We start from the raw sequence: 27,493 nt of genomic DNA, 5'->3' as shown, positions 1-27,493 counted from the left end.
CTGGAGGGTTCTCTTACCAGATTACCCACAATGCTCAGAGAGTCAGAGGGAAGAGGTGGATGGTAAGAAGGAGGAGCAGAGGAGGCGCGCCATAGAGGGAGTGGTGGACATCACAAAGCTCTGCCTGATGGAGATGAACCAGGATGAACTGGCCGACACACTGTGGGGCGGTAAGAGACTCTTATTTTGAAGACAGAAAATATTCTTATTTTGAAAACAGAGCAGTAAGAAACTTTTATTGGAAACTGAATATGCTGTTATTTTGAAAAAGAGGAGGCTCATGCGGAAAACAGAGATAGAAAAAATAAATAGAAATAGACTTTCTGGTATAATGGTTTGATCCAGATATGTAGGGTTAATATCAGATATTGGAGAAACATTTTCCTCCAATATCATTAAAACCAACACTAATAATGCAAAAACCCTATTTGCAACTGTTGACAGACTGACCAACCCCCCAACACAAATTCCACGATCTCCATTCCACGCAGAAATGCAATGAGTTGGCACTAGCAGCTTTTTATACTGATAAAATTGAAGGCATCAGACGCGCCATCAATATCTCCACTTTATCTCCACCAAAATGTTGGACTACCACCCTGTTCAGGCTAAAGTGACGTGGCAAGGAAGGCATGCTTTAATGTTATAGACTCTCAAACTCTTGTGGAAACTGTGACACAACTAAAGCCAACCACCTGTTGCCTTGATACTTTACCTACCAACCTCTTTAAGAAAGTTGTCGACTGCCTAGCAGTAGACATATTGCAGATAGTTAACAACTCTCTCCAGTCAGGCAATTTCCCAAAAGCTTTGAAAACTGCAGTTATTAAACCTCTTTTAAAAAAGCGGAGCCTAGATGCCTCTATCATTAACAACTACAGACCAATATCAAATCTACCCTTCATAAGTAAAATCATTGAGAAAGTTGTCCTCCAGCAACTTAATCACTTCCTGGCATCAACTGGTTGCTATGATACCTTCCAATCAGGAGTTTGACCGCTGCACAGCACTGAGACCGCCCTTATTAAAGTTGTAAACGACATCCGTCTTAAGACAGACTCTGGCAAAACCTCAATACTAATGCTGCTTGACCTCAGTGCTGCATTCGACACTGTAGATCATACAATACTTCTGGACAGGTTAGAAAACTGGGTTCAGGTCCTACCTAGGGTCCTACCTTAAATTGGTTCAGGTCCTACCTACAAAATAGAAACTACTTTGTTTCCATTAGCGACTTTGTATCAGAATCAACCAACGTGACATGTGGAGTCCCACAATCTACATGCTCCCACTAAGGCAAATCATGCAAAATAAAAATATTGACCATCATTGCTATGCTGATGACAAGCAAATCTATGTGTTGCTATCACCAAATGACTACCGGGTCATAGATCTGCTGTGCCAGTGCATTGAGCAAGTGAAAGAATAGATTTGCCGAAATTTCCTTCAACTAAAAGAGGACAAAGCAGAGATAATTGTATTTGGTTCTAAAACGGAAAGGCTTAAAGTAACCCAACACCTTCACTCTGTGTCCCTGAAAACCTCAATCAAAGCCAGAAATCTAGGGGTTATCATGGATTCAGATTTACATTTAGACAGTCACATCAAATCAGTTACAAAATCTGCATATTACCGCCATCAAAATGTAGCAAAACTTAGAGGGCTCATGTCCACCGAAGACATACAAAAACTTGTACATGCCTTTATCACTAGTAAGCTTGATTACTGCAATGGTCTCCTTACAGGTCTCCCAAAACAAACTCTGAGGAAGCTTCAGCTTTTTTAGAATGCTGCTGCTAGAGTTCTAACAAAGACCAAAAAATTTGAACATATTACACCAATTCTTAAATTGTTACATTGGCTTCCTATAGGTCAGGCCCAAAATATTTAACTGATATGCTTCGACTACATAAGCCTTCTAGACCACTAAGATCCTCTGAGACCAATCTTTTAATTATACACAGAGTAAACCCGAAAAATGGGAAAGCATGATTTAGTTACGATGCAACAAATTGCTGGAATGAACTCCCTGAGGATTTAAGACTTGCCCCAACTTTGAGCACCTTTAAAACATGATTGAAAACTCTTATGTTTGCTTTAGCTTTCTGCTAAATCTTAAATCTTAACTTTGCCTTTATTTTCTATTTTAATGCAAAAATACATTTTTTACTTTCTATTTTACTCATTTCTTTGCCTATGTTTTCTTTTACTTATCTATTATTTTATTTTGCCTTGTGTATGAAAAGTGATACATAAATAGAGTTGCCTTGCCTTGCCTTGCCTAGCCTTAAATTGTTTGATCCAGACATGTAGGGTTATTGTGGGGGCATCAGGTTAAATGCTTTGATCCAGATATGCAGGGTTATGGTGGTGGTATCAGGTGAAGTGATTTGATCCAGATATCTAGGGTTATTGTGGGGGTACGAGGTTAAATGGTTTGATCCAGATATCTAGGGTTATTGTTGGGGTATCAGGTTAAAGAATGTTAAGCAGTAGACTGCAGATCAACAGCAGAATAATGCAGTTGAAGAGATGCAACACTATCTTGTTATATCAGCATAACAAGTCACTTGACATTGATTCACTATCATAATTACTACCATTAGACCAATCATGCTGCTGTGAAAATATCGAAATAGTCCTGAACATTTTGAATCAGTAACATGTATTCCTTGTCACTACCAGCTTCTCCAACCACAAGTAATGAAGCCACTAAATATCATAAAGCTGATAATTTAATGGGAAATGTTGACCTGGTTCAACTGATGTCACCTTCCACTAACTGATGTCTTCTGTTGTTTTCTCTTTTAGGATCTGATGCTGTCGATTGCCAACAAAAAATCAAGTCTCATTTGAGGCAGAAGTTTAGTTGTGTGTTTGAGGGAATCGCCAAAGCAGGACAGCGAACCGATCTGAATGACTTCTACACAGAGCTCTTCATCACAGAGAGAGGCAGTGGAGAGGTCAACAAGGACCATGAGGTCAGACTGATTGAAACATCTTCCAGGAAACAAGCTAAGGAGGAAACACCAATCAGATGTGAGGACATCTTTAAACCCTTCCATGGAAAAGATCAAGCAATCAGGACAATAATGACAACTGGAGTGGCCGGCATTGGTAAAACCGTCTTAACACACAAGTTCACTCTGGGCTGGGCTGAAAGCAAAACCAACCAGGACATACACTTCACATTTCTCCTCACTTTCAGAGAGCTGAATTTACTGAAAGGGAAAGAGTTTAGCTTGATGGAGCTGCTTCATCACTTTTTTATTGAGACCAAAGAAGCAGGAATCTGCAGATTCCACCGGTTCCAAGTTGTCTTTGTCTTGGATGGTCTGGATGAGTGTCGACTTCCTCTGGACTTCCAGAACAACCCGATCTGGACTGATGTCAAAAAGTCCACCTCGGTGGACGTGCTGCTGACAAACCTCATCAGGGGCGTCCTGCTTCCCTCCGCTCGCATCTGGATAACCACACGCCCTGCGGCAGCCAATCAGATCCCTGCTGAGTGTGTTGACATGGTGACAGAGGTGAGGGGGTTCACCGACCAACAGAAGGAGGACTACTTCAGGAAGAGATTCAGAGAGGAGTCGCTGGCCAGCACAATCATCTCCCACGTCAAGAAATCACGAAGCCTCCACATCATGTGTCACATCCCAGTCTTCTGTTGGATCACTGCTACAGTTCTGGAGGACATCCTCAAAAAATCCCAGATCGAAGAGATGCCCAAGACCGTGACTCAGATGTACAGCCACTTCCTGAGGGTTCAGTCCATACAGGGGGACAGGAAGTACCATGGGAGGGCTGAAACAGATCCAGACTGGAGCTCAGAGAGCAGGGAGATCATTGTTTCGCTGGGAAAACTGTCTTTTAACCAGCTGGAGAACGGCAACCTGATCTTCTACGAGGCAGACCTGGCAGAATGTGGCATCGATATCAGAGCAGCCTCAGTGTACTCCGGAGTGTTCACCCAGATCTTTAAAGAGGAGTGTGGGCTGTACCAGGAGAAAGTGTTCTGCTTTGTCCATCTGAGCGTCCAGGAGTTTCTGGCTGCCCTTTATGTCTTCTGGTCCTTTATCAACACTGGGGTCAATCTGCTCAAAGAAGAACAGCTCATCTTCACCTATGGTGAAGATCACATCCCTGCTGAATGTGTTCAAGATGAACTCTTCTTCTCCGATGATGAATTCAGCTTTGATGACGATGAACTCCGCTCCGATGAAGATGAACTCATCTCCGATGAAGATGGACTCATCCTCTTCTACCAGAGTGCTGTGGACAAGGCCTTGCAGAGTATGAACGGACACCTGGACTTGTTCCTCCGCTTCCTCCTGGGCCTCTCTCTCAAGACAAATCAGATTGTCCTACGAGGTCTGCTGGGACAGACAAGAAGTAGCTCACAAACCAAGAAGAAAGCAGTGTCTTACATCAAGACGAAGTTAGGTGATAATCTCTCTCCAGAGAGAAGCATCAATCTGTTCCACTGTCTGAATGAGCTGAATGACCGTTCTCTAGTGGAGGAGATCCAACAGTCCCTGACATCAGGAAATCTCTTCAAAACACATGTCTCTCCTGCTCAGTGGTCAGCTTTGGTCTTCATCTTACTGTCATCAGATGAGGAGCTGGACGTGTTTGACCTGAAGAAATACTCAGCTTCAGAGGAGGGTCTTCTGAGGCTGCTGCCAGTGGTCAAAGCCTCCAAAAGATCTCTGTAGGTTCACTCATAATAATGTATGACAATACACAACACAATACACCTGATAGTAGAATATATAAGTTACAACTAACAAAGCATATCCGTAGGTTCACTGATAACATGTATTACAATAAACCCCCTAACCCACTTTTCTAATAAAGATAAAGACAAATAACTTAATTATGTTAAAAGTTACACCGATTATTCAAGTAGCGTTTAAGGATCTAATGTAGTTAAATTAATAAAACATATCTTGTTCAAGCTTTTAACACGTTGAAGCAACCAATAACGTATTAACGGCCAATACATAATAACTGCCCATAACGTAATAATTTAAATGCAATCAAGCCAATAATGTAATAACTTGCAAATAATGTAATAAAGTTGTTGAGCCAATAATTTAATAACTTTTTGCCAATAATGTGATAACTTACTACATTACATTATTGGCTGGTTATTACGTTATTGGCCTTGTATAAAAAAAAACTTTGAAAATGCAATAACTTAGCCAATACTGTAATATATGAGGTATCACTTTATTGTATTTTCATCTCGTACCATGTTTAAATATATGACCTTACAGTGACCCCTCCACCCTCATACCCCCTCCAGAGGATGCCTTAAAGGACCAGAGAGTGAATCTGGATTAATATGTAAATCGAAGGTTCCGCTATAGTAGAACTCCGTTGAAGCGTCTGCGTGGTCACGGAGTTGGGTACACCGAGTACTATAACAGAACGCTAAGGGTTACATATTAATCCAAATTCACTCTTTGGTCCTTAAAGGCATCCTCTGGAGGGGGTATGAGGGTGGAAGGTAACTGTTAGGTCAGATATTAAAACATGTGACGCAAGATGCAATAATAAGGCTAAGTGTGACAGCTTCTCTCCAGAAATTGAAAATAAAATAAAGTGATGCCTCATTTATTACGTTATTGGCTCAGGTATTACATTTTCAAAGCATTTTTTTAATATAAGCAGCTAATAATGTAATTTATTTTTACACTTTTTGCAAAAAGATATTGCGTTATAGGCTCAACAACTTTATTACATTGTTGGCAAGTTATTATGTTATTGGCTTTATTTCATTTAAATGACCTTACAGCCAGTTATTACGTTAATGGCCGCCATAACGTTATTTGTTGATGCCCACATCTTTCATTAAGTTTAAAGTAAAAGATGTAGGTCATTTTAATCACAGTTACTAACATGTTGTGTTTATTGTGAAGGCTGAATTGCTGTCATCTGTCAGAGACATGCTGTGAAGCTCTGGCCTCAGTTCTCAGCAACAACTCCTCTAGTCTGAGAGAGCTGGACCTGAGTACCAATGATCTGCAGGATTCAGGAGTGAAGCTGCTCTCTGCTGGACTGGGGAGTCCACACTGTACACTGAAAACTCTCAGGTCAGTGTGACTCAATATCATACACCACAAGTTACACCACAAGTTCTACATGAGAGGACATTGAACAGATTTACCTCCAGAAAGTTAACAGGTCGAAATAAATGAGTAGAATATTTCCTCTCAGGGCTCAAGACACATTTTCTACTCGTGCCAATTACTTTTTAATTTTGTGGCACCCAAACAAATGTGGTCGCAGCCCTTTATTAGACGTGAGAATGTTCTTGCTCACGTACCATCCATCTGTGTCCATTCATGTGAACAGATTCACTCACTTTAAATTAGTTGTTAATGTTGTGATTGCATGGGGGGTCTTTTTCTGTTTTTACTGTCAGCGCCTTGACATCTCTTTCCTCCGCAACCAACTCTTCATCCTCCTCCTCCTCCTCCTCAATCAAAACCCTACTAATAATAACCGGCTGCTGATTGGACAATATACTCCAATAAGGATTTATCTTCTTCTCTGGGTCATCCTGGATAGTGCCTTTCTTCACATGGTCTTGAATAGCGCTAGTGCTGCTGTGACATTTACAAACCAGTGTTTTAGTTTTCTTATCAAAGCAGCGTGTCTTCATGGGAACTTAAGTGGGTCGTGTTTCCTAATAGAGCGATCACACCGGCGCCGCAATACAGCCGCGCTTTGACTCGGCACTGAACTAAACCTTGGCAGTCTGCGTGCATCGCAGCGCCATTACCCCTCATCTTTTCAAACACAAGACCTCCATCTCACTCTATTTGTGTTGCCATGAGAGTAAAAGGTGTATGTTGGATTCAGTTAGTTAATGATGGTATAAGGTGTATGTTTTATTAGATTCCTATTCTACTCAGAACCATGTAGTCAGACAGTAGGGTGGACTTTAGAGTTGTTTAGTAAAGTTAAATAACGGATTATTCTAAGAACTGGCTCTTTTTAGGGACGTTTTCAGGATTTATTTTAAATCTTTATCTATCTGACCTCTAAGTAAGTCATATTTTAAAGATCAACTGTTTTGACATTTAGTTAAACTGATAAAACATTTGTCTTATGACAAATTTAATTTAAAACATTAATCAAAGTTCCTAACGTAATGTGTTTATTGTGAAGGCTGAATGGCTGTCATCTGTCAGAGACAGGCTGTGAAGCTCTGGCCTCAGTTCTCAGCTCCAACTCCTCTAGTTTGAAAGAGCTGGACCTGAGTACCAATGATCTGCATGATTCAGGAGTGAAGCTGCTCTCTGCTGGACTGGGGAGTCCACACTGTACACTGGAAACTCTCAGGTCATTCTTACTCAATGGTCGAACTGTTACACCAATAATTTCATATCAGAGGACATTGAACTGATTTACCTCCAGTAATAGTTCTCGTGTGTGTGTGTGTGTGTGTGTGTGTGTGTGTGTGTGTGTGTGTGTGTGTGTGTGTGTGTGTGTGTGTGTGTGTGTGTGTGTGTGTGTGTGTGTGCATGTGTAGCTTGTCTGGCTGCCTGGTCACACAGGAAGGCTGTACTTCTCTGGCCTCAGCTCTGAGCTCCAACCCCTCCCATCTGAGAAAGCTGGACCTGAGCTACAATCACCCAGGAGACTCTGGAGCTGCGCTGCTCTCTGCTGGACTGGAGGATCCACGCTGGAGACTGGACACTCTCAGGTATGGAGAGGACAGTTCACCATTCGGGGACAAAGTCTCCTACAAGGATTCATGCCGCTGCTAGATGAAGTGGTGAACGTTCTGCACAACTCATGTTGTGCAGAACATTAAGAGAGGATAGATGATGAAGGTGAATGTTTCAACATGCTGCTCTCACTTTTTTTACCCCCCAGCGTGGAGCACGGTGGAGTGTGGAGGCTGAAACCAGCTCTAATGAAGTGTAAGTGTCTGTTTGATTCATCACATCACACACTCACTATTGAGATGGAAAGTCCATCCACACAGCAGGAAGTGAGATCAGATCCTTCTGGGAAAATGATGGCTGACATCATGTATCTTACGTATATTAATACTGTCGACCATCACATTAAACCTGCTTGTATAAAACCCAGCAGGTATTACATTGATATTTTATGTATTGGAGAGTGAGTAGTGTAGTGATTATTATCAGACATAATCATGATAATCATCATGAAGCTAACATCTGGGGGAGGGGAGGGGTGGGGGGGGGGGGGTGAGAGGGGGAGGGGGAATGCTGAGGGTGGCGGGGAAGGGGAGGGGGCGAAGATGCCAATATCCTCCTAATATATCCAATATACTCCTCCAATATACTCCTCAGTGTTGCCATCTGGGGTAACCACCTTGGACCTTGTTCCTGCGTACATGGTCGCAATAGCCCGGAGTTGGTTGGGAGGAACACCATAGGCCTTAAGGATCTTCACCATCGTGCCTCTGTGGATCGAATCAAATGCCTTTTTGAAGTCGATAAAGCACAGTACAGCTTTCAGGTTATCCTTCTTCACCTCCTCGATCATTCTCCTTAGTGCCAGGATCTGGGCTGTGGTGGTTCTCCTCTCGTGAAAGCCATTTTGGTCTCCCTCAGGTGAGGGTCGATGGCGCTCCTGATCCTCTTTAGTATCATGCGGTTTTATATCTTTGCCGTGATACATGTCAGGCTGATGCCCCGGTAGTTGTCTGGCTTTGAGAGGTCTCCTGATTTTGGCACTAGGATGATGTTGGAGAGAGACCATACTTCAGGCAGTTTGTTTTGCACTAGCGCTAGGATGGAAAACTCCAGCATGATGTCATCGAGGTCACAGTTCTTTAAAACCTCTGGGGGTATGCCATCTGGCCCAGCACTTTTTCCAGCTCTCACTGTGCCTTTCGCCCGGGCTAGCTCAGTGACAGTGAATGGACCATCATCGATGTCTAGGTTCCGGAGGACTGGTGGAATTTCTTCCTCGGCCCCATCTGCTGTTGAACCCAGAAGGCTTCGGAAGTGGTTGAACCAGGTTGCCATCCTCTCCTCAGGGCTGTGACCTTCAACCTGTCCCTCCTTTGTCCTTTTCCGCCCAGTCATTTTGTTGATGACCCTCCAGGCTTCCCCATACTGTTTTTCGCCTTGCGCAGCCTGCACCCTTCGCACCTTCTCCATCTGTTCCTCCCCCTTGAAGTTGTCGTAGGAACTGAACAGAAGCTGCTTGGCTTCTCTCAGTTCCCCACGTCTCTGCTGGGTTGGTCCTGGTCCCGGACTATAATGAAACCTAATATTACAATAGTGTAACTATAACATCACATGACCCCCCCCCCCCCCCCCTCAAATGTTCAGGAGAACAGTACAAGTGATGATGATGATGATGATGATGATGATGATGATGATGATGACGAAGAGCGGTTCAGCAGCTCATCATGTCTGGTTCTCCCTCAGATGCCTGTGAACTCACCCTGGACCCCAACACGGCCTACAGACTCCTCTCTCTGTCTGAGGACAACAGGAAGGTGATGGGGGTTGGAGAGGACCAGTTGTATCCGGATCACCCAGAGAGATTTGACTCCTGGGACCAGGTGTTGGGTAGAGAGGCTCTGACTGGCCGCTGTTACTGGGAGGTAGAGTGGGAAGGAGGTGTTGGTATAGGAGTGACCTACAGAGGAATCACAAGGAGAGGAGGGGGTGGTGACAGCGAGCTTGGAGGGAACAACAAGTCCTGGATTCTTCATTGTTATGATGGTCGTTACTCTGCCCGGTACAACCGTAGAGAGACAGCCCTCCCTCTCCCCCCCGCTGGCTCTACCAGAGTAGGAGTGTATCTGGACCGGCCTGCTGGCTCTCTGTCCTTCTACAGAGTGTCCTCAGGTGGAGGAGGGTCCTCAGACACACTGACACACATCCACACCTTCTGGTCCTCCTTCACCCAGGAGGACCTCATCCCGGGGGTGGGGGTAGGGTGGGAGGGGGGTGACTCAGCGTCTCTGTGTCGGTTGTAGACACACACACACAGTTTAATACTTTTATTTGGATAGTAACAAGTGGGGAAGTACAAATGATCCAAACATTAATGGAAGCATTGCTGGACTAAGCAGGTTTGATCAAACAGAGAATGCCTTATGCTAAACAACTATTTTCATCATGGATAGACATTGCATCTTCTTCTCCAGGTTGCTAAACTGCCTATTGTGGCAGAGATGGAGCAGTACTCTGCAAGTCTTTTTGCATTTGGTTTGGTCAGTCCACAGCATTGTAGCCCATGTAAAACAAGCTTGTGGACTTCCAAAAATAAGAATAATTAATGTGCAATTAAAACCTAGATTTGTGATACTGTTAACCAGTGGTTGATATTTTAAAAGCTTGGTGTTGAAGCAAAGGTCCATATAAAAGTCCATATAAAAATCAAAACAACATGCTAATTCCACAATAGTCACATTCTTATTGGAGACATCTACAATGGTGATGTCAGGGGTATTTTGTACATTACTGAAAGTGGTATTGTTATTTTCTGCACAATTGAACCAGTCCATTTTAACGTGTGTTAAAATGTGTTTGAGTGTTTGTATATCTTTGTTGTTTGCAATTGTACTTCTTTAACGCTGTGTGATATTAGGTCCATGGTTTCGTTGTCATGGGTGGTAGAATGGAAAATGCAGTGTGGTTCGTGACTGGAGGGATACCAAGTGGACAAGTTAGATTTTGTCGGGAGTACTTGGAGGCGGTCTCTGATGGTAAAGATGAGAATATCCTCGCCGATCGACACGTTTGAGTAGATGGTGTGAGAGAGGGATTGATCTGCGAATGATAAGCATGCCAGTTTTCCTTGAAGTCTGAGGCCTTTCCAGTGTTGCGCGCTTCATGGAGAGGATGACAGCTCTTTTGCCGTTGTTAATGGCAACTCGCGACGCTCGTCGCTGAACTTATAGGTTGCGCGGGGGGTAAATGAGTGGGTCCGCGATGATTTCTCTGAATGCGATTGTTGTGCTTTCCGTCCTTGCCCACTCAAGTCGTAGTCCATTTCGATGGCATAGGTCATTAAGGTCAAGCCAGTCCGACCTAACTCCAAATCCCGCTACTCTGTTGTCCAATTATATATACCGTTGCTCTTGACTTTAAAGCTCAGGAACTGCTCGTCGTTGTCTTTGGCAAATGGAATTTTTCCAAGATGTTGAATTAGTGATGCACGGGCCATCTCTCTAACGGTCGGATCGCTGTTTTTAAGCATATTGAGTAGGTGGCTTGTTCTAATGGCAGTTTTTATCCACTCGATGTTTGGGACACCCAGACCGCCGTCCCTCCGGGGCTGGAAGATGATGTCCCTGGTCGAGTGGGAGTTGATCCCGGCCAACTTCCTTACCAGCCGTACAGTTTTGTTATTTAGTTCTTTCAATGTGATTTGTGGAATGTGGAGATTAGCGAACAGGTGTTGGGTTTTGGCCAGGGCTATTTCTCTTATAGCCTGCAGTTTAAATATGATTGGTAAGGGGCTGATATCAATGAGGTCTAGCCTGTTCGAGTAGTCGCTGGTGAACTCTGTGAGCTGTTTTGCCCATTTGCCTGCGATATTGAATTTGTGGCCTAGATATGGATAGGTTTCGTTGCGTGAGTACACCCTTATTGGTTCTTGGAATATTGTAAATGACGGTGGTTTGTCCAACTTTGATGAATAGCAGCGGTTTCTTCCGCTGCGTCTCTCGTAGAAGACGGCGCATTTCGCTTGTTTCACCTCCAGTCCAGACCATCTCAAGTACATCTCCGTACGACGAAGCATCTGTTGGATGACACTCTCCTGTCTTGAGGCAATCTGTACGTCATCAGCATTCCCTTGGACTAGGTTAGGAGAGCGCACCCCTGCCGGCGCGCACTGTTGTAGCCATCTCAGCCAGCTATTTATGGCGAGGATAAAGTTGACCGCACTCCATGGGCATCCGGTTTTAATCCCAATTCGTAGCTGGATTGGGTCAGTTAAATTGATATTGCAAATGACTTGAAGAAAAGAGGTTCTGTATATATCGACAATGATATCTGTATAAGCTTGGGGAAGATTTATCTACTTCAGTGCGTATATCATGACACCGTGTGGTAGAGTGCCGAACGCATCCCGAAAGTCCAAGAAAACTGCATAAAACCTACTGGAGTCATGCTTGAAATCAACGATCCCGGTCTTTAAGCAGAACACGTGTTCATTCATCCCCTGGCGGCCGATGTAGGCCTTTTGACCTGAGGAGAGTCATTTGTTTTCTTCAAGCCTGTAGGCATTTTGTAAAGACTTTATAGATTGTCGGCAACAATGAAATGTCTCTCCATGTTGACGGCTCATCGGGGATGTTGTCTTTTTTAGGGATTCTATTAGAGCTGTCAGTTAAACGCGTTATTAACGTCGTTAACGCAAACCAATTTTAACGGCATTTTTAAAAAAGTTTTTTTTTTTTTTTTTTCTTTGGCTCAAAACAAAGAAGCAGTAGCCTGACTGCTATGTTCAAATTACATTTGTTCAAAGCAGTCGTTTAATTGCACTATAGGCTCTTTTTTTGTATCGTCCTGTTTTGATCAGTATATGCCAATGTTGTTATCAATAAAAAATCATTTGCACAAGGCAAGCCGATGCACTTCACCATGTTGATAAGAGAATTAAAATGAGAAGAATTATGGGACAAAAAAATCAAGGGATATTTAGCATAGAAAAATAATTTGTGATTAATCGCGATTAATCGTGAGTTAACTATGACATTAATGCGATTAATCACGATTAAATATTTTAATCGCTTGACAGCTCTAGATTCTATGTATTAAAGCCCCCTTTCCATGATTCGGGAATTTTACCATTTAGTAGGCACACATTGAAGTTGTGCGTGAGGGTCGGGCATGAGACTTGCATCCTGGCTTTGAATGTCTCGTAGGTTACTCCATCAGAGCCGCTCGCTTTATTGTTTGGAAGGGAGGTTATGACTTGTTCTATCTCTGCTTCTGTGAAGGCTTGCGAATGAAGCTCATCGCCTACTGGGCCAGTCGTGACCTGGGATTGCCACAGTGGGTCCTGTAGTGGAGCGTGATCTACTTCGCTGCATTTGTTAGTATAATATTTTTGGACAAGGTCCACATTAGATACTGCTGGGGTTGGGCTTGGGTATGTGCTACTGTTAAGAATTATGTCAATTGCTTTGGATCTCCTTTGCTGCCATAGGTAAGAGAGTTTGTTTCTTCCCACCTGTGTTGGGTGCTGACGTTCTGCGCCCCTGTTGGTGAGCTGTGGTTGAATGACATCCCGAATGAAGCGCAATTGCGTGGCGATCGCATCGCGTAGAGAGTCCGGAAGCCGGAGATCGGGGATTGTTTGGATGAGGCATGGGAACAGAGGGGGCTCGGGTGAGAGGGGTTCCAAGACATTTTGGCATTTTGGGCAAAGCCCTTGAATCATGTGTGAGGGCATAGAGAGGCCTCAGGTGAGCTCTGCTGTGTTGTAGAGGAGCTGCTCTGGCCTGATCAGGATCGGAGGGAGGACACAGACTGATTTACATGTGTGGGATGGCTTAGCAGGTTGGGTGGGTCTATGTTTTCTCAGATAGTCCCGATGGCACTGCCATTGGTCCTTTCTTTTATCATGCTCTATGTGGTCATCAAGTTATCTCCCTGTGTGTTTCACCGGATGACCGCCCCCCAACCGACCCCCCCGGGGACTGCCCCGATCTTGTTGCCCCCCCTCAGGGTAGCTGTGTTAGAGAGCCCCCCCTGTCGTAAGGTCTGGTGCCCCAAATTTCCCCCCGTTTCTAAGGCTAAGCCTTCCTCTGGGCCCTTTAATGTTGTTCAGACCAACAGAACCTCTTTTCTGCTGGGGACAGTGAGAGCTGTCAGAGGAAGGTGGAGCTTCACTGCCCACCAGAGGGCGCGGTCTGGACAGTCCATTTCCTTTATTTTACAATTTTCTATCTGTTTTGGTTTAATCATGAGTAACCTAATGAGTTTTTTTAATTAGCCTACACCTGGTTTACATGTGGATGATGAGTATACTTTTTTTTTTTTTACTGTTGCCGTTTATGCTTAATTTTGTTGATTTAGATAATTGTTAATTTACCAGTAGATAAAGATAATTCTCATTTTAAATGGTGATCTTTAACTATGTTTAATATGATGATGAGGGAGGAATGTAGAATGTTGGTGTATTTTAGTGTCTCTCTGTGTTCACATCTCTTAGTCTAGGAACAGGCCAGTGCCTCTCCTACTGTACGAGGTGTTATTTCCAACATTCTGTCATTTGTGATGTCCCAACGAGGACGAACCAACCCTGTCGTCTGGGACATAGCCAGGGCCATATACCTTATCAAGGGAGACTGTTATTTTGTTATTAACGCTTTCTTTCCTATAATACTGGCCCCAACCCCTTGGTTCGGTGAGAAGAGGGATGGACAGCCAAGGAGCACGGCTGGAGACTGCTCCTCACCTCCTACACTGAGACTATCCCACCTAAGTCTGTACCTGTGCTGTATTACATCCTCCAATAAACCTTCTATTCAACCCTCTGATCCAACCTGGCAAGTTGCTTTGATTTCCACTTCAAGCATTACTACTACGACGGAGAAATACACAACGCAGAGTCTTTACTCTGTTTAACTTATCACCGCTGTATCAGCTGTTCTTTCCCAAATAATTTAACCAACGTTATCATTTACCCTAAAACGAGATTATGTTTTGGAAGCCTGGGATATAGCCTGCTTTGCTCGAGTTTATCATTGTTATTATTATTTCCACGCATGGCATAGCCTACTACAGTGTTCATTCATGCAGCCCCTATGTAAAACATGTTGCAGGTCCGTCCTGCCGTGGTACGTCAAAATAGCAACACCAACTGCGCTATCCGCCAGTGCACTTAGACACGGTATTTGTCGGTCAGTTGCGCAACTGCTTTATCCATCTGTAAGATAGCACCATGTATCATTTGCGCCGGAACACGCCTCTGCTCTTCGCCGACACGCCTCTCAGGGCGCAAGTTTAGTGGCCCAGGTTTTCTGCGGGGGAACATCGGCTCACCCAGGAGGACCCCCTCCCTGGGTTCTGGGTATGGGGGGACGCGTCAGTGTCTCTGTATCGGTTATAGTCTCTCTCTCTCTCTCTCTCTCTCTCTCTCTCTCTCTCTCTCTCTCTCTCTCTCTCTCTCTCTCTCCTCCCCCCCCCCGAGTCGGAGGATACGCACGCATATATTAACACACCACATATATTCACACACGCACATATATTAACACACATGTGCGCATACATTACACCCACACGTGCCCCACAGATTACCACGCCCTGGATCCTGGTTTAAGCACCACGCCCTGGATCCTGGTTTAAGTACCACGCCCAGGACCCTGGTTTAAGCACCACGCCCTGGACCCTGGTTTAAGCACCACGCCCTGGACCCTGGTTTAAGCACCACGCCCTGGACCCTGGTTTAAGTACCACGCCCTGGACCCTGGTTTAAGCACCACGCCCTGGATCCTGGTTTAAGTACCACGCCCTGGACCCTGGTTTAAGCACCACGCCCTGGACCCTGGTTTAAGCACCACGCCCTGGATCCTGGTTTAAGCCGCAGTCTGCGTTTATTCACAAATAAAATAACTGAACAAGAAATACAACACTGTGCTAGGGTCTCCGTGAGCCTCGTAGTCTGTGGTGTGTCAATGGCCTCCTCCTGGTTGGTCTTTCTTCCTCGACCCCTCCTCCTCCTCCTCCTCCTCCTCAAGCTCCTCCTCCTCCCGCTCCTCCCCCTCCTCCTCAAGCTCCTCCTCCTCCTTCTCCTCCTCCTCCTCCTCCTCAAGCTCCTCCTCCTCCTGCCCCACCTCCTCCTCCTCCTCCTCACTCACAGAGGTGATGGCTGCTGCTGGAGGTCCATCTACTCTAGACTAAGGAGGGAGGGGGGAGATGACTGCCTCTATCTACCCCAGGGGTCACCAACACGTGGGGGGGGGGGCCTGCAGAGACCGAGTGAGTCACGGCAATACAACAACAATATACACAATGTGGAAAACAACATTTTGAAAACAAAAAAAATGTATGCAGTCTGTCCGAAAGGGTCAATACTGTGCCCAAAGAGCAATTTGTGTTATGGTGTTTGTGTGTTTTTGTGTGTTTGCAAATTGCAGAGTGTGTTTACGAATTGCAAACTCTAATTCGTCGGGAACCTCTCCGTTAATTCCTTATAATTTCCTAACATAATTTCCGATGTCAGGCTACAACACACAGACTTGTGGAAGCACAGTTGTTGAGGGAAGCGGGAGAGGGTATCTGTATCAGCGACACGATTGGCCGAGCTTAAAGAGTTCCAATGATCTAATTGGACGAGCCCACCAAGGTGAGATATCAGCTCTCGTTAGCAACCGACCCAGGTGTTGAAGCTACTATTAACGGTAACACTTTGAGGTACAGTCTGCTCACTGCTCAGGAAGCTTCCGGTGGCTAGCCCCATGGGAGCGCAGACTTCCAGAGCGGTGATGGTGGACAGGGTCTGCATGAGAGCGACCCCTCTGGCTGGGAGTGGGAGGTGCAACACACAATGAGTAATGCTTAATATTAGCTTTTGTAGAATGACTTAAATACTTTTACTTTGAAGGAGTAAATCGTCGTCTAATTGTATCATGTGAATTGAGCAAGATGTGTAATTGCAGGAAGTATGCTCACTAGTAATGCGTGTGTGTCTCTTTAAAGAGCCGTTTTGGGTGTGCTGGTGCGCTACACGTTGTCCTGCCATGGGACGGTTCCCTCTGCAGAGAAGTAGGACGTGAAGGCCTCCCGGATCCTGATTGCTTCCCTCACTGAGTTGTTGGCAGCAACTCTTCCCAGACCCGGCAGTGGGTCCACCTCACCAACTGGGATGTTCCCCCTCAATGCACCTGGGGGGGTTATCCTCCGCGGGAAGTTATGGGGAACACAGGTAGCCTCCCGAAGGCGTTCTCCACAACAGACCCGGCTCGGGACGGACGGTCGCTGAACACCCGGCGCTCTCTTGGCAGGATGTGACCAGGGGATGGCCTCATGAGGTTTATCCGAAGTGGAAAGGCCTCATCAGCCACAAAGTCATGTGGCTGTGGTCACATGATGGAGGAGGAGACCGGAGGGGAGGAGGTCCTTACTGTGGACGCAAGGAGGGTCCGCGAGGACGTGAGGGGTCCGTAGACCCTCTTGGGCTGCGTCGACGTGGGACCACGATCAGCCCCTAACAGATCCTTGGTTGGTCCCCCCCCCCAGACCACGGGGCTGGGGTCCCGGCGCGGGGGGGTGGCGGCGGCCGTCCCCCAGGGGGGCCCCAACACCGAGCTCTGCATGTGGTCCGAGTCCCACCGCCACCTGGACGGCATCCCCCGGAACCCCCACCACCTGGAGAGGGTCCCGGGGGGCAGCTCAGGTCTGTGCACACACACACACTGCAACATGTTTGCACACACACAAGCCAACACACACAATACACAACCCGGTATCACGAGATTTCGTGCTCATGCGCACAAACGTTAATCTGTGCGCATCGTGTCCCAGATTACGATTGTCCGACTTTTTTAGTGATACACAGAACGAAATGTAAACCAATGCAGTCTGAATGGGAGCGTTCTCCGACAATTAACGTCGTTTTTGAGGAGGTCTGCTTACAAATCAGAAATGTTGACATACATATAACTAGATAATAATATATACACATATAATAATAATAATAATAATAAAACATTTAATTTAGAGGCGCCTTTCAAGACACCCAAGGTCACCTTACAGAGCATATAGTCATCATAAATCATTTAATTATATCTAGTTATATACAACTAGAGCGTGCACTGTACTATCTGCGCTCACCCCTTCTGAAGCTTCTCTCGCTCTCTCTCTCCCTCTCTGTCCCTGCCTTTCTCTCTTTCTCTCTTTCGTTTCGTTTTGTGGAGCACGTTAATTGTCGGAGAACGCTCCCATTCAGAATGCATTGGTTTACATTTCGTTCTGTGTATCACTTAAAAAGTCGGACAATCGTAATCTTGGACACGATGCGCACAGATTAACGTTGGTGCGCATGAGCACGAAATCGCGTGATACCGGGTTGCATTACAACATGTTCGCATGCACGCACATGAATGCACACACACACACACACACACGCACACGAATGCACGCACACGAATGCACACACACACACACACACACACACACACACACACACACACACACACACACACACACACACACACACACACACACACACACACAGACACTAAAGCCTACTCTTGACACACACACACACACTAAAGCGTACCCCCCTAAAGGGATCCTGCACATGCGTGACCCGGGGATGGAGGCAGCCTGGGCGCTCCTCGACCACTGTTACATGCAGCAGAGATGAAGTCTCCAGTAAGAAGCAGCCCTCCCCTGCGGTGAGTGTCCCCCGTCAGGGGCAGAAGGCCGCCCGCTGTGGGCCGGGTGATCGGGGCGGCCTCGGACCTCGGAGGCAGTATTCGTATGGCCTGTTTCTTCAACGGCCGTGAAACGACTAAAGGTAAGGGCGCACACACACACACACACACACACACACACGCTGTGTGTGTGTGTGTAGAAGCTGATTTCATACATCCCCCCCCCCTTATGGGATGTTAAAGTGGCCTTTAAACGGAGCCGGAAACTAAAAGGCACTCTCTTTAAATGTCTTGCACACACACAGTCATAAACACATGCTCTAACGTACATGCATGCACGCACACACAAAGAAGCACACACATTTGTTGGGTTATTTACACTGCAGCTTCTCTGACTGGACTTTGAAAGGATAACATCGTTATGACATAATCAATGCTGAATGTGTACAATGTCAATGTGTCTATGAGCTCAGCTAATACTCATAATGCAGACCACCACAACAAACAGCCTCGTGGTGGTTTGTATATTGTGCAATGGTTCAATGGAAGTACAACGCAGTGCTAGCACTTCTCAACAGGAACACTGTGTGTGTGTGTGTGTGTGTGTGTGTGTGTGTGTGTGTGTGTGTGTGTGTGTGTGTGTGTGTGTGTGTGTGTGTGTGTCTGTGTGTGTGTGTGTGTGTGTGTGCCCAACCCCCCACACAGGCTGTCCCTCTCAGAAAAGGTGGACCTGAAGAAGTTACGCTTCTTCACGGACGGTCCCTCTGTCCCCGCTCTGTCGTGACCTCGCCCGTCAGCTCCTCCACGTCCAGAGACAGGTGTGTGTGTGTGTGTGTGTGTGTGTGTGTGTGTGTGTGTGTGTGTGTGTGTGTGTGTGTGTGTGTGTGTGTGTGTGTGTGTGTGTGTGTGTGTTTGGAGGCGTCAGGCGGCCCCTGCCTGGGAAGTATCACTTCAGAGGCCATAAAAGTATTGGGGAAAGGCTCCTAATGGGAGGGAGGTGTGGGAGGGAGGGAGGGGAGAATAAAGAATGTGCTGCTTTAATTGTAACTTCAACACTCTGTACAACAGTAAACATAAAGGTTCACACGCAGCATCAGCGCTAGAATGACGAGCTTCGTACTGAGCCTCGTGGAGACACAGAGCCAGGCTAGCATGGTTAGGGATGAGCATTACGCTAACCGGGAGGGAGGGAGGGAGGGGAGAATAAAGAATGTGCTGCTTTAATTGTAACTTCAACACTCTGTAACACAGTAAACATAAAGGTTCACACGCAGAGGCGCCGCATCCCATTAGGCATACCAGGCAACTGCCTGGGGCCCCGCAATTGTTTGGGGGCCACGGGGGGGGCCCCCTAGAGCCAAAAAAAAATTAAAAAAAAAATCGCTCCACGAGGTTTCGGAATGGCAGCATGTCGGAATGGCGGCATGTCGGAATGGCAGCGTGTAACCGATAATGGCATAACAACGTTAAACGCCATGGCAGCTCGTCTACAGCACAGTTCAATACATACATGTGTTATTCCATTCTCTATGAGGTACCCATTGCAGGTCTCCCAACCTGAACCATACCTTGATCTGCAGGTGTTATGAAGAGCGCTGACTAAATGGCCTACCGTTGGAGGCGGACCTCTTCCCCTTGCGGGCCAGGGTGAGCTGGACCTGCTGCTGGACCCGGACGCTCCGGTCGACGGAGTGGAACCTGGCCGGGCTCAGGAGGCTGTGCTCGGCCGGCAGGGCCAGCCTGCTGTCGTCCAGGACCTGAGGGGGGAGAACGGACTTGAAGCAACCCTCGTCCCCCATGCCGGATCCTTCCGGTGTCGGTCCACAACGGCTGGTCGTCTCCCCCTGTTGTGAGGGCATCACTTCTCCGGTATCGGTTACTTATTGTCGTCCGCCTGTGTGTGTTTTATGGGACAGACCCGGTGCGCGGTCCCAGTGAAGTGCGCCAGGACGGTGTAAAGTTGCTATGCTTTGTTTCAGGGCGTCACCCCGTGTCATTTTACCCGAGGCTCTGTTAAAGCGAGACGCCCCGTTCCGCGGGTTCAGGTGAGAAGCTGAACGACAGTTGAGTCATTCGTGTAGCGAGGGAATGACGGCGGTGGATGACACTGAGTGGTGTTGTTTTTTTACTTGAAATTGTAGATTAAAGCACACACGAACACGTGCACACACACACACACACACACACACACACAGACACATACACACACACACACACACACACACACACACACACACGCGTATTTCTGTGTGTGTGTGTGTGTGAGAGCCATGATGTATTAGATCCAGAATTGATAAGCCCCCTTCATGGCGGTCAACAGACGGCTTCCTTCCTCCTTCACAGGTCTGTCCTGTTATCCCCCCTCCACCGCCACGGAGGACTCCGAGTCCATCTACTACCCCTGCTGGTCGGTGGTCATACTGCAGCTCAATTAAGATCCCTGACAATATATTGCTGGAATTTTCCCGATGGTAACCTTTCTTTCTGTTTTCTTCTTTAAGGCGAACAATTTTTCTGTCTTTTGTTTAATTTTGTTTGGAACTTCGTCATCAAGGAATAATCCTTATATTCGTTTTTACGAGCTGTAGTGGACGACACGTGACCCTAGGGGGCAGTAAGGAAGCATACAAGTCATTCTTTGAACTTTCATGTGTCATTAAAACTACATTTAGATTAACATCAGACTAGCTCTTAGAAATCATACGTTTTACACATACACACAACCCTACATCTGTGTGGACTACATCCTGAGGAACCGACAAAAACGGGGGGCACGTATCGACGTCTGATGTCGCAAAAGGGTTGGTGATGAAATGGCCTGTGATGGATGAGCGGTTTATCACAGCCGGTGTTAAAATAAGGGCCCCTCTTTCGATGAGACAGAGCTGAACATCATAGTCATACAGCTATTAGTTCATAATAATAAAGAATATTCCATATAATGGTTATGGATTTATTTGATTTGTCAAATAAGGTTTAAACGACCGGATATGCACATTTTTAGGTTTGCCACCAAACCAACTGACATTTTTTTTGCACAAGAGTGTTTTCATTTCGTCGATTGACGTAACATCTGTAGTCTCTCTCCCTCTCTCTCCCACACATACAAAATAAACGGGGTCACATGTCGATTATCAAATCCTTTCTTCTTATTTTTCCTTCTCATAAATCTGATTCCAGTATTACAAACAGATTCCGACAAGTTTTGGGTAACATTTTGTTCCATGTGCCACTGTTGATAAATCCGCCATAATAATGCCATAAGTTCACGATGCTCACGTAGCTGCCACGGCCATCGCCATCCGGCTTAAACCCCGCCCTACTATAAGGGTACTGTTGGCGGTGGAAACACGAGCCGTAACTGAGCTGGGCTATACGGCGCCCTCACCACTGGGCTGGGGCGTGCTGGGTCCGGAGCGTACCCGCCGGTGGACCAGCGATGGAGCCGTAGTCGGGTTAATACAGGAGTGAATGGGCTGCTGGAGCACCCGCTCTGAACGTCAAACATCACCGGGGATGGCGTTACATTGTAGTGGGTTGAACCCCCTCTCCGTCTGCAGACAACGCCAAAGGGTCCTTTTCCCGCCAGCGACCGACACCAAAGTGCCCTTGCCAACAGTGGGTATTTGACGGAGTGAGACTGTGTTGCTTCAACAAAGCTCACAGTGGCTGCATTTAAAGATTCCCCCCATGTGTGTGAGTACTGTGACTTTGTCTGGTCAGCTCTTCTCTCCTCTCCATCCTCTCCTCTCCTCTCCTCGCTCTTCTCCTCCCCTCTCCTCTCCTCGCTCTTCTCCTCCCCTCCCTTCTTCTCCTCCTCCTCTCTCTTATCTCTGTTCTCCTCTCTAGCCCATCTAGGATTGTGTTCATTATTGTCATACATGAAACACTACGTGGGTCCACATGTCAAAGGTCACCCCATTTAGATGTGTGAATCTAAAATAGATGTAGTACAGCTGAACCCCCACTGGGGGAGTTCCGCTGTAGTGAATCACTATGGTGACGGTGACGCTCCCGCTCGTGCGGAGTCCTCCTCCCCATAAGTCACGCCCACTGACTGCCTGGACGGCGCGAGGAGAGGGAGAGACCCCGACGCTGTTGGCATGAGAGCCGTGGACCGCGATACCTCTGAGCAGCCAGCAGCATGGAATGAATAACCCCATCACACGTTTATATAGAATAGAATAGAATAGAAAGCTTTATTGTCATTGTACAAGTACAACGAAATGCAATGAGCAGCTCCATACATGCACACATGTAATCGAATATAAAAATATAATAATTACAAAAGCAATATATAATATAAATAAATAAATAAAAAATTAAAATACACAGTAAAACTTAAATACACAGTTAAGACTACCAACAGACAACAAACATCAGTGCAGATCTGAGTTCAGTATGGTGACAGCTTTGGGAGAGAAGCTGTTCCTGAGTCTATTGGTTCTGGCCTATATGGACCTGAAGCGCCTGCCAGAGGGCAACAGGTTGAAGAGATGGTAGCCGGGGTGGGTGGTGTCCTTCAGGATGCCTCTGGCCCTGCTGAGACAGCGGGAGCCGTAGATGGTGCTTAAGGAAGGCAGAGGGCAGCCAATGATTTTTTGCGCAACGTTTGCCACCCTCTGCAGTCTCTTCCTGTCGGCCTCCGTGCAGCTGGAGTGCCACACTGACACAGCGTAGGTCAGCAGGCTCTCGATGGTGGAACGGTAGAAGGTCACCAGCAGCTGTGCGTTTAGATGCTCTCTCCTGAGCACCCTCAGTAAGTGTAGCCGCTGCTGGGCCTTCTTGACCAGCGCTGAGGTGTTGACCGACCAGGAGAGATCAGCAGAGATGTGGACTCCGAGGAATTTGAAGGACTGCACTCGCTCCACACCTTCACCGTTGATGTACAGGGGGGCATGGGCCCCCCCTCTGTTCCATCGGAAGTCCAGGATGAGTTCCTTGGTCTTGGTGATGTTCAGTGCCAGGTTGTTAGAAACACACCACTCACCAAGTTTCAGGACCTCATCTCTGTAGGCCGCCTCGTCTCCCCCTGTTATAAGGCCCACCACCGTTGTGTCATCAGCAAATTTAACAAAGATGTTCTCTGGGTGGGTGGGACTGCAGTCTGATGTGTAGAGGGAGTAGAGTAGTGGGCTCAGCACACAGCCCTGGGGAGAGCCAGTGCTGAGAGTCCGGGAGGAGGAGAGGTGAGGACCCAGTTTCACCTGCTGGGGTCGGTTGACCAGAAAGTCTTTAATCCAGGAGCAGGTGGATGGTGGGAGCCCCAGGTTGAATAACTTGGGGATCAGAATGTCTGGTATTATTGTGTTAAAAGCTGAGCTGAAATCAATGAAGAGCATCCTGACGTAGCTTCCCTCTTTCTCCAGGTGACTCAGCGCTGAGTGGAGAGCGATGGCTATTGCGTAAATAGACCAAAACCATGCGTTCCTATTAAATCAGTGGGTCAAATCAATGTACTGTCGAGGTTTGAAGAGTACATTAAAGCACTTTTAAGGAATGATGTGGTAACGTGATCGCTTGAATAAATAAGAATGGCAGGGAAGGGGGGGGGCACAGGACATCAATAGAATAATTACACAGGGTGCATTTGGAAACCATATTAAAAGTAATATTGTTTGTAAATAGGAATGTATGAAAAATAAAAAATAGGGGGACGAAGGGGGGCTGGGGCAGGGGGGCAGAATAAACACAAACACATGGTAAGAAAAATAAGAAAGGGGGATCCTTTGTGGGGGGCCGGGGGCTGGGGTGGAGGTCATGTAAGGGGGCCTTTGGGGGGTAGGGAAGGGAGAGGTTGGGGTTAGGGTCAGGGGTGGGAGAGGTTAGCAAATCCTCTCCGACCTGCGCCGTTGGGCGGCAGACCAGAAGGGGTTGGCTTCTAGCACGTCGTTTCTCTCCGCGTCGGCCCGGGCTAACCCATGCGGGGGTGTCGAGCCGGAGGGCGGTGGAGGAGGAGGAGGGGGAGGAAGAGGAGAAGAGAAAGGTCCGGGAGCGGGCATGGCTGCGACTCGTCGGCGGAGGCGGCTGGACACGAGCCTGGTCCTTTGAGCCAACGGTGTGGTGCTCTGGAGAGGTCCCGGGGCTGCAGGCCGTGGAGGAGAGGGGGTAAGGGGAACGGGAGAGGAAGAGGAGGCGGGGGGGATGGGGGGGCACAGGGGCGGAGAAGAAGGAGAGGAGGAGAAGGCCAGCGAAAAGGTAGGCGACGGCAGCCTGGCCGGGGAGCGCCGTTCAGCAGGTCCTACCCCCACGTCAAGGGCCTCCGGACCGGGTCCAGGGGACCGGAGGCCGGGGGCAGGAGGCGGTGGTCCAGCAGGTAGGGTGAAGCGTGGCAGCACGGCTCCAGGGGCGCGTTGCGGGAACAGCTGGACCAGAGGGACCGGAACGTCCAGAACCTCTCTGAGGCGAGAGCGCAGCGTGCTCACCGTCTCCGGGCGCAGGCGTTGGCCGAAGTGGCGCTGAGCCCAGGCCAGGGCCACGGTGAAGTTCGGGCGCCAGATGGGGTCTGGAAGGAGGAGGAGAGCCCCCACCTTCTCGTCCACCGCAGCCTTGTAGTGGTCCCGGAGCAGCAGCATGCTGGTGTACCGCCAGTTGCGCGCGTCACCGTCAATCAGCTGCGCGGTGGCGGCGTTGGGGACAGCAGGGCGAATGGAGACCCTCAGGGACTCAGCTAGCCTGGCGACGACGGGAAGGGGCTCCGGGCCCTCGGCGTTGGCGAGGTGGTGAGAGGCCTTCAGGGCCGCCAGGAGTCCGGGTCGTCAGAGAGCTGAGCAGCCGGGGCACGCGGCGCCCGCCTGGGTGGAGGCGGACGCGCAGACCCAGTGCGCGCCGCGGTGGTGACCGGAGGTCGGGGCCGGTCGCGGGGTCGTGGGTCGGGACGCGAAGGTGGAGGTCTCACCTGCGGGGTCCAGCGGGGGGGCTCGGAGCTCGTGCGGGATGGCGAGGAGCCCGACGCGTCTCAGGAGCGCGGCGATGGAGAGGCTCCTGCGCCTCACGGTGAGGAGGCGAGTAGGCCGGTCTGCGAGGAGGTGGGTAGGCCGGTCGGCGTGGAGGCGAGTAGGCCGGTCCGTGGGCCTCGGACCAACCCTCGTGGTGGTGACGGGTAGGCCCGTAGGGAGACCAGTCCCTGACGGGCCTCGCGTGTTGCTCCCAACGTCTGGAAGACGGGTGGCGTGGGGCCCAGAGACGTTCGTGTCCGTGGTCGAAGTGATGGAAACGGGCCTCCGGAGCAGGTGCAGCCCACGCGGAGAAATCCATCAGCGGTGGGGGGTAGTGGGGGTCCCGAGGAGTCCGCCTGCGACGTCCCCGTTGGACCAGGGTCCACTCACCGTCATCTTGAAGGGGGTTCGGTTGCATGTTTCTTTTCGAATAGTTCGAATTCGAATTAAAACGGAAAGTATCTAAGCTATACTGAAATAAACTAAACTGAACTGTAAGGTACTGAGACAAGTGCGATCCAGCCAATAACCGATTTATTTGGAAATTAGGCTGCTGTGGGCATAGTACTACGTTTCGTCAATACAATGACTTCATCAGGTACAAATAGATAGCATAGAAACAGACCGTATAATGGAGAATCCAGACAAGCCGTGGTTACAGAGCACAAATGAGAGACAACGAAAACAAATATTTGTATACAGACATGTAGGAGGGAAGGGGGGACTTGAGGTCTGGGGCAGAGACATCCAATAGGGGGCCAGGGCATCAAAACAATTTCAAATTTAAACATGAAAAGCCAATGGGGGGGTCAGGTGAAGAGCAAATGAGAGGTCAGGAGGGTAAACAACTTTAAAGTTTGAATTTGGGCCAATCAGGGGGTCGAATTTCAAAAGTAATGCTGAAGGAATGCAACATTATATCACTTTTGCTGTGTTTCTCCAGGTCACCAGCAGGTGGAGCCCGGAGGATCGTGGTGTCTGCACCAACCGGAGCCGCCAGCAGGGGCTGCTAAGTCGCCTTAAACCGGGTGGTGTTAAGGAAGCAGAGATGACGGCCGTAATAGAAATAATTAAAAACACAATAAAATAATACCGTTGTATTGAATTATTGCAGTATGGGGGTCAAGGTGATACAATCCAAGGGTAAAAAAATATACAAAAACATAAAAGGCAAAATGTACATTAATGCGACCGTGATGCGGGTTCATACATTAAAAGCATCGATTTTTACATGTATATATGCATTTGAAAAAATGTATATAAACATAAAAGAAGAGGGAGCAGCAGGTAAGTGGGGGAAAGGGGATAAGTGAGAAGGAGGCATGGAATGGGGGGCACGGGACACTGATAAAGGATAAAAATAAATAAAAATATGGGCCTGGAAGGAAGAAGGAGCCGAGGGAAAGGTCAAAGGGGAGTCGGGAGGGTGAATCAAATTGTAATTACAAGTGGGGACGGTAATAAGGTCAAATTAGACCGTTATAAAACCGTTTTGATAATGTTGTATTTTTCCGTTGCAATACCATCAAACAAACAGGAGATGGAGCATGGAAAGCCGTGGCGTTGGTGTTAGTCTGCGTCACCGACAGGGGGTGCAAAGTGACGCAAAACAATAATGGAATGGGGGGACACGGGACATGGATAAAGGATGAAAACTAATGAAATTAAATAAAAGCAAGGGCCTGGATGAAGGGAGGAGCAGAGGGAAAGGGCAATGGGGAGCTGGGAGGGTTAATGAAAATATAATTACAATTGGGGCCGATAATAAGGTCGAATTAGATCGTTTAAAAACGTTTTGATGTTATTGTACTTGAACTTTGCAATACCACCAAACATCCAGGAGATGGAGCATGGAAAGCCGTGGCGCTGGCGTTAATCTGGGTCACCAACAGGGGGTGCAAAGTGACGCCGAACAATAAAGGTAAAGATTGTGTTCGTTTAAACAGGGTTAATGCATTAAAGATATATTAAAGGAAGACGGGCAGCAGGTGAGTGGGGGATGAGGAATAAGTAAATAAAAGGATGACAGGGAAGGGGGGCACGGGACATATAACAAAAAATACCAAATAATAACAGTGGGTGCAGTGGAAGATCATATTAATATAATATTGTTATTAATAATAATATACATATATATATATATGAAAAATAAAAAATAGGGGGACGTAGGGGGGGGCCTGGGGCTGGGGTGGGGGGGCAGAATGAACACACA

The 27,493-nt window shown here is 47.5% G+C and overlaps 1 protein-coding gene across 1 annotated transcript; it reads left to right on the top strand.

Moving 5' to 3' along the window:
• Positions 1 to 119: 119 nt before the first annotated feature.
• LOC115557796 (NLR family CARD domain-containing protein 3-like) lies at positions 120 to 18,475 on the top strand. Its single transcript, XM_030375896.1, has 6 exons — positions 120 to 170; positions 2,812 to 3,888; positions 4,162 to 4,293; positions 5,309 to 5,331; positions 17,205 to 17,342; positions 18,383 to 18,475. Exons 1-6 carry the CDS (start codon positions 128 to 130, stop codon positions 18,473 to 18,475), a joined length of 1,506 nt encoding a protein of 501 aa, XP_030231756.1. The 5' UTR covers positions 120 to 127.
• Positions 18,476 to 27,493: the final 9,018 nt, after the last annotated feature.

The sequence above is a fragment of the Gadus morhua genome, chromosome 13 (assembly GCF_902167405.1).
Source record: "Gadus morhua chromosome 13, gadMor3.0, whole genome shotgun sequence".
Classification (NCBI taxonomy): Eukaryota; Metazoa; Chordata; class Actinopteri; order Gadiformes; family Gadidae; genus Gadus; species Gadus morhua.
Note: the sequence above shows the minus strand (reverse complement) of the source record. Positions and strands in the feature narration are given on the sequence as shown.

Bases quoted from the DNA above. Each gene is read 5' to 3' on its own strand.
- LOC115557796 (XM_030375896.1), top strand. From the start codon at position 128: ATGGAGATGAACCAGGATGAACTGGCCGACACACTGTGGGGCG. The intron at 171-2,811 runs GTAAGAGACTCT...TTTCTCTTTTAG, and splicing joins GGCCGACACACTGTGGGGCG to GATCTGATGCTGTCGATTGC. The intron at 17,343-18,382 runs GTCCCGGGGGGC...GTCCCCCGTCAG, and splicing joins ACCCCCACCACCTGGAGAGG to GGGCAGAAGGCCGCCCGCTG.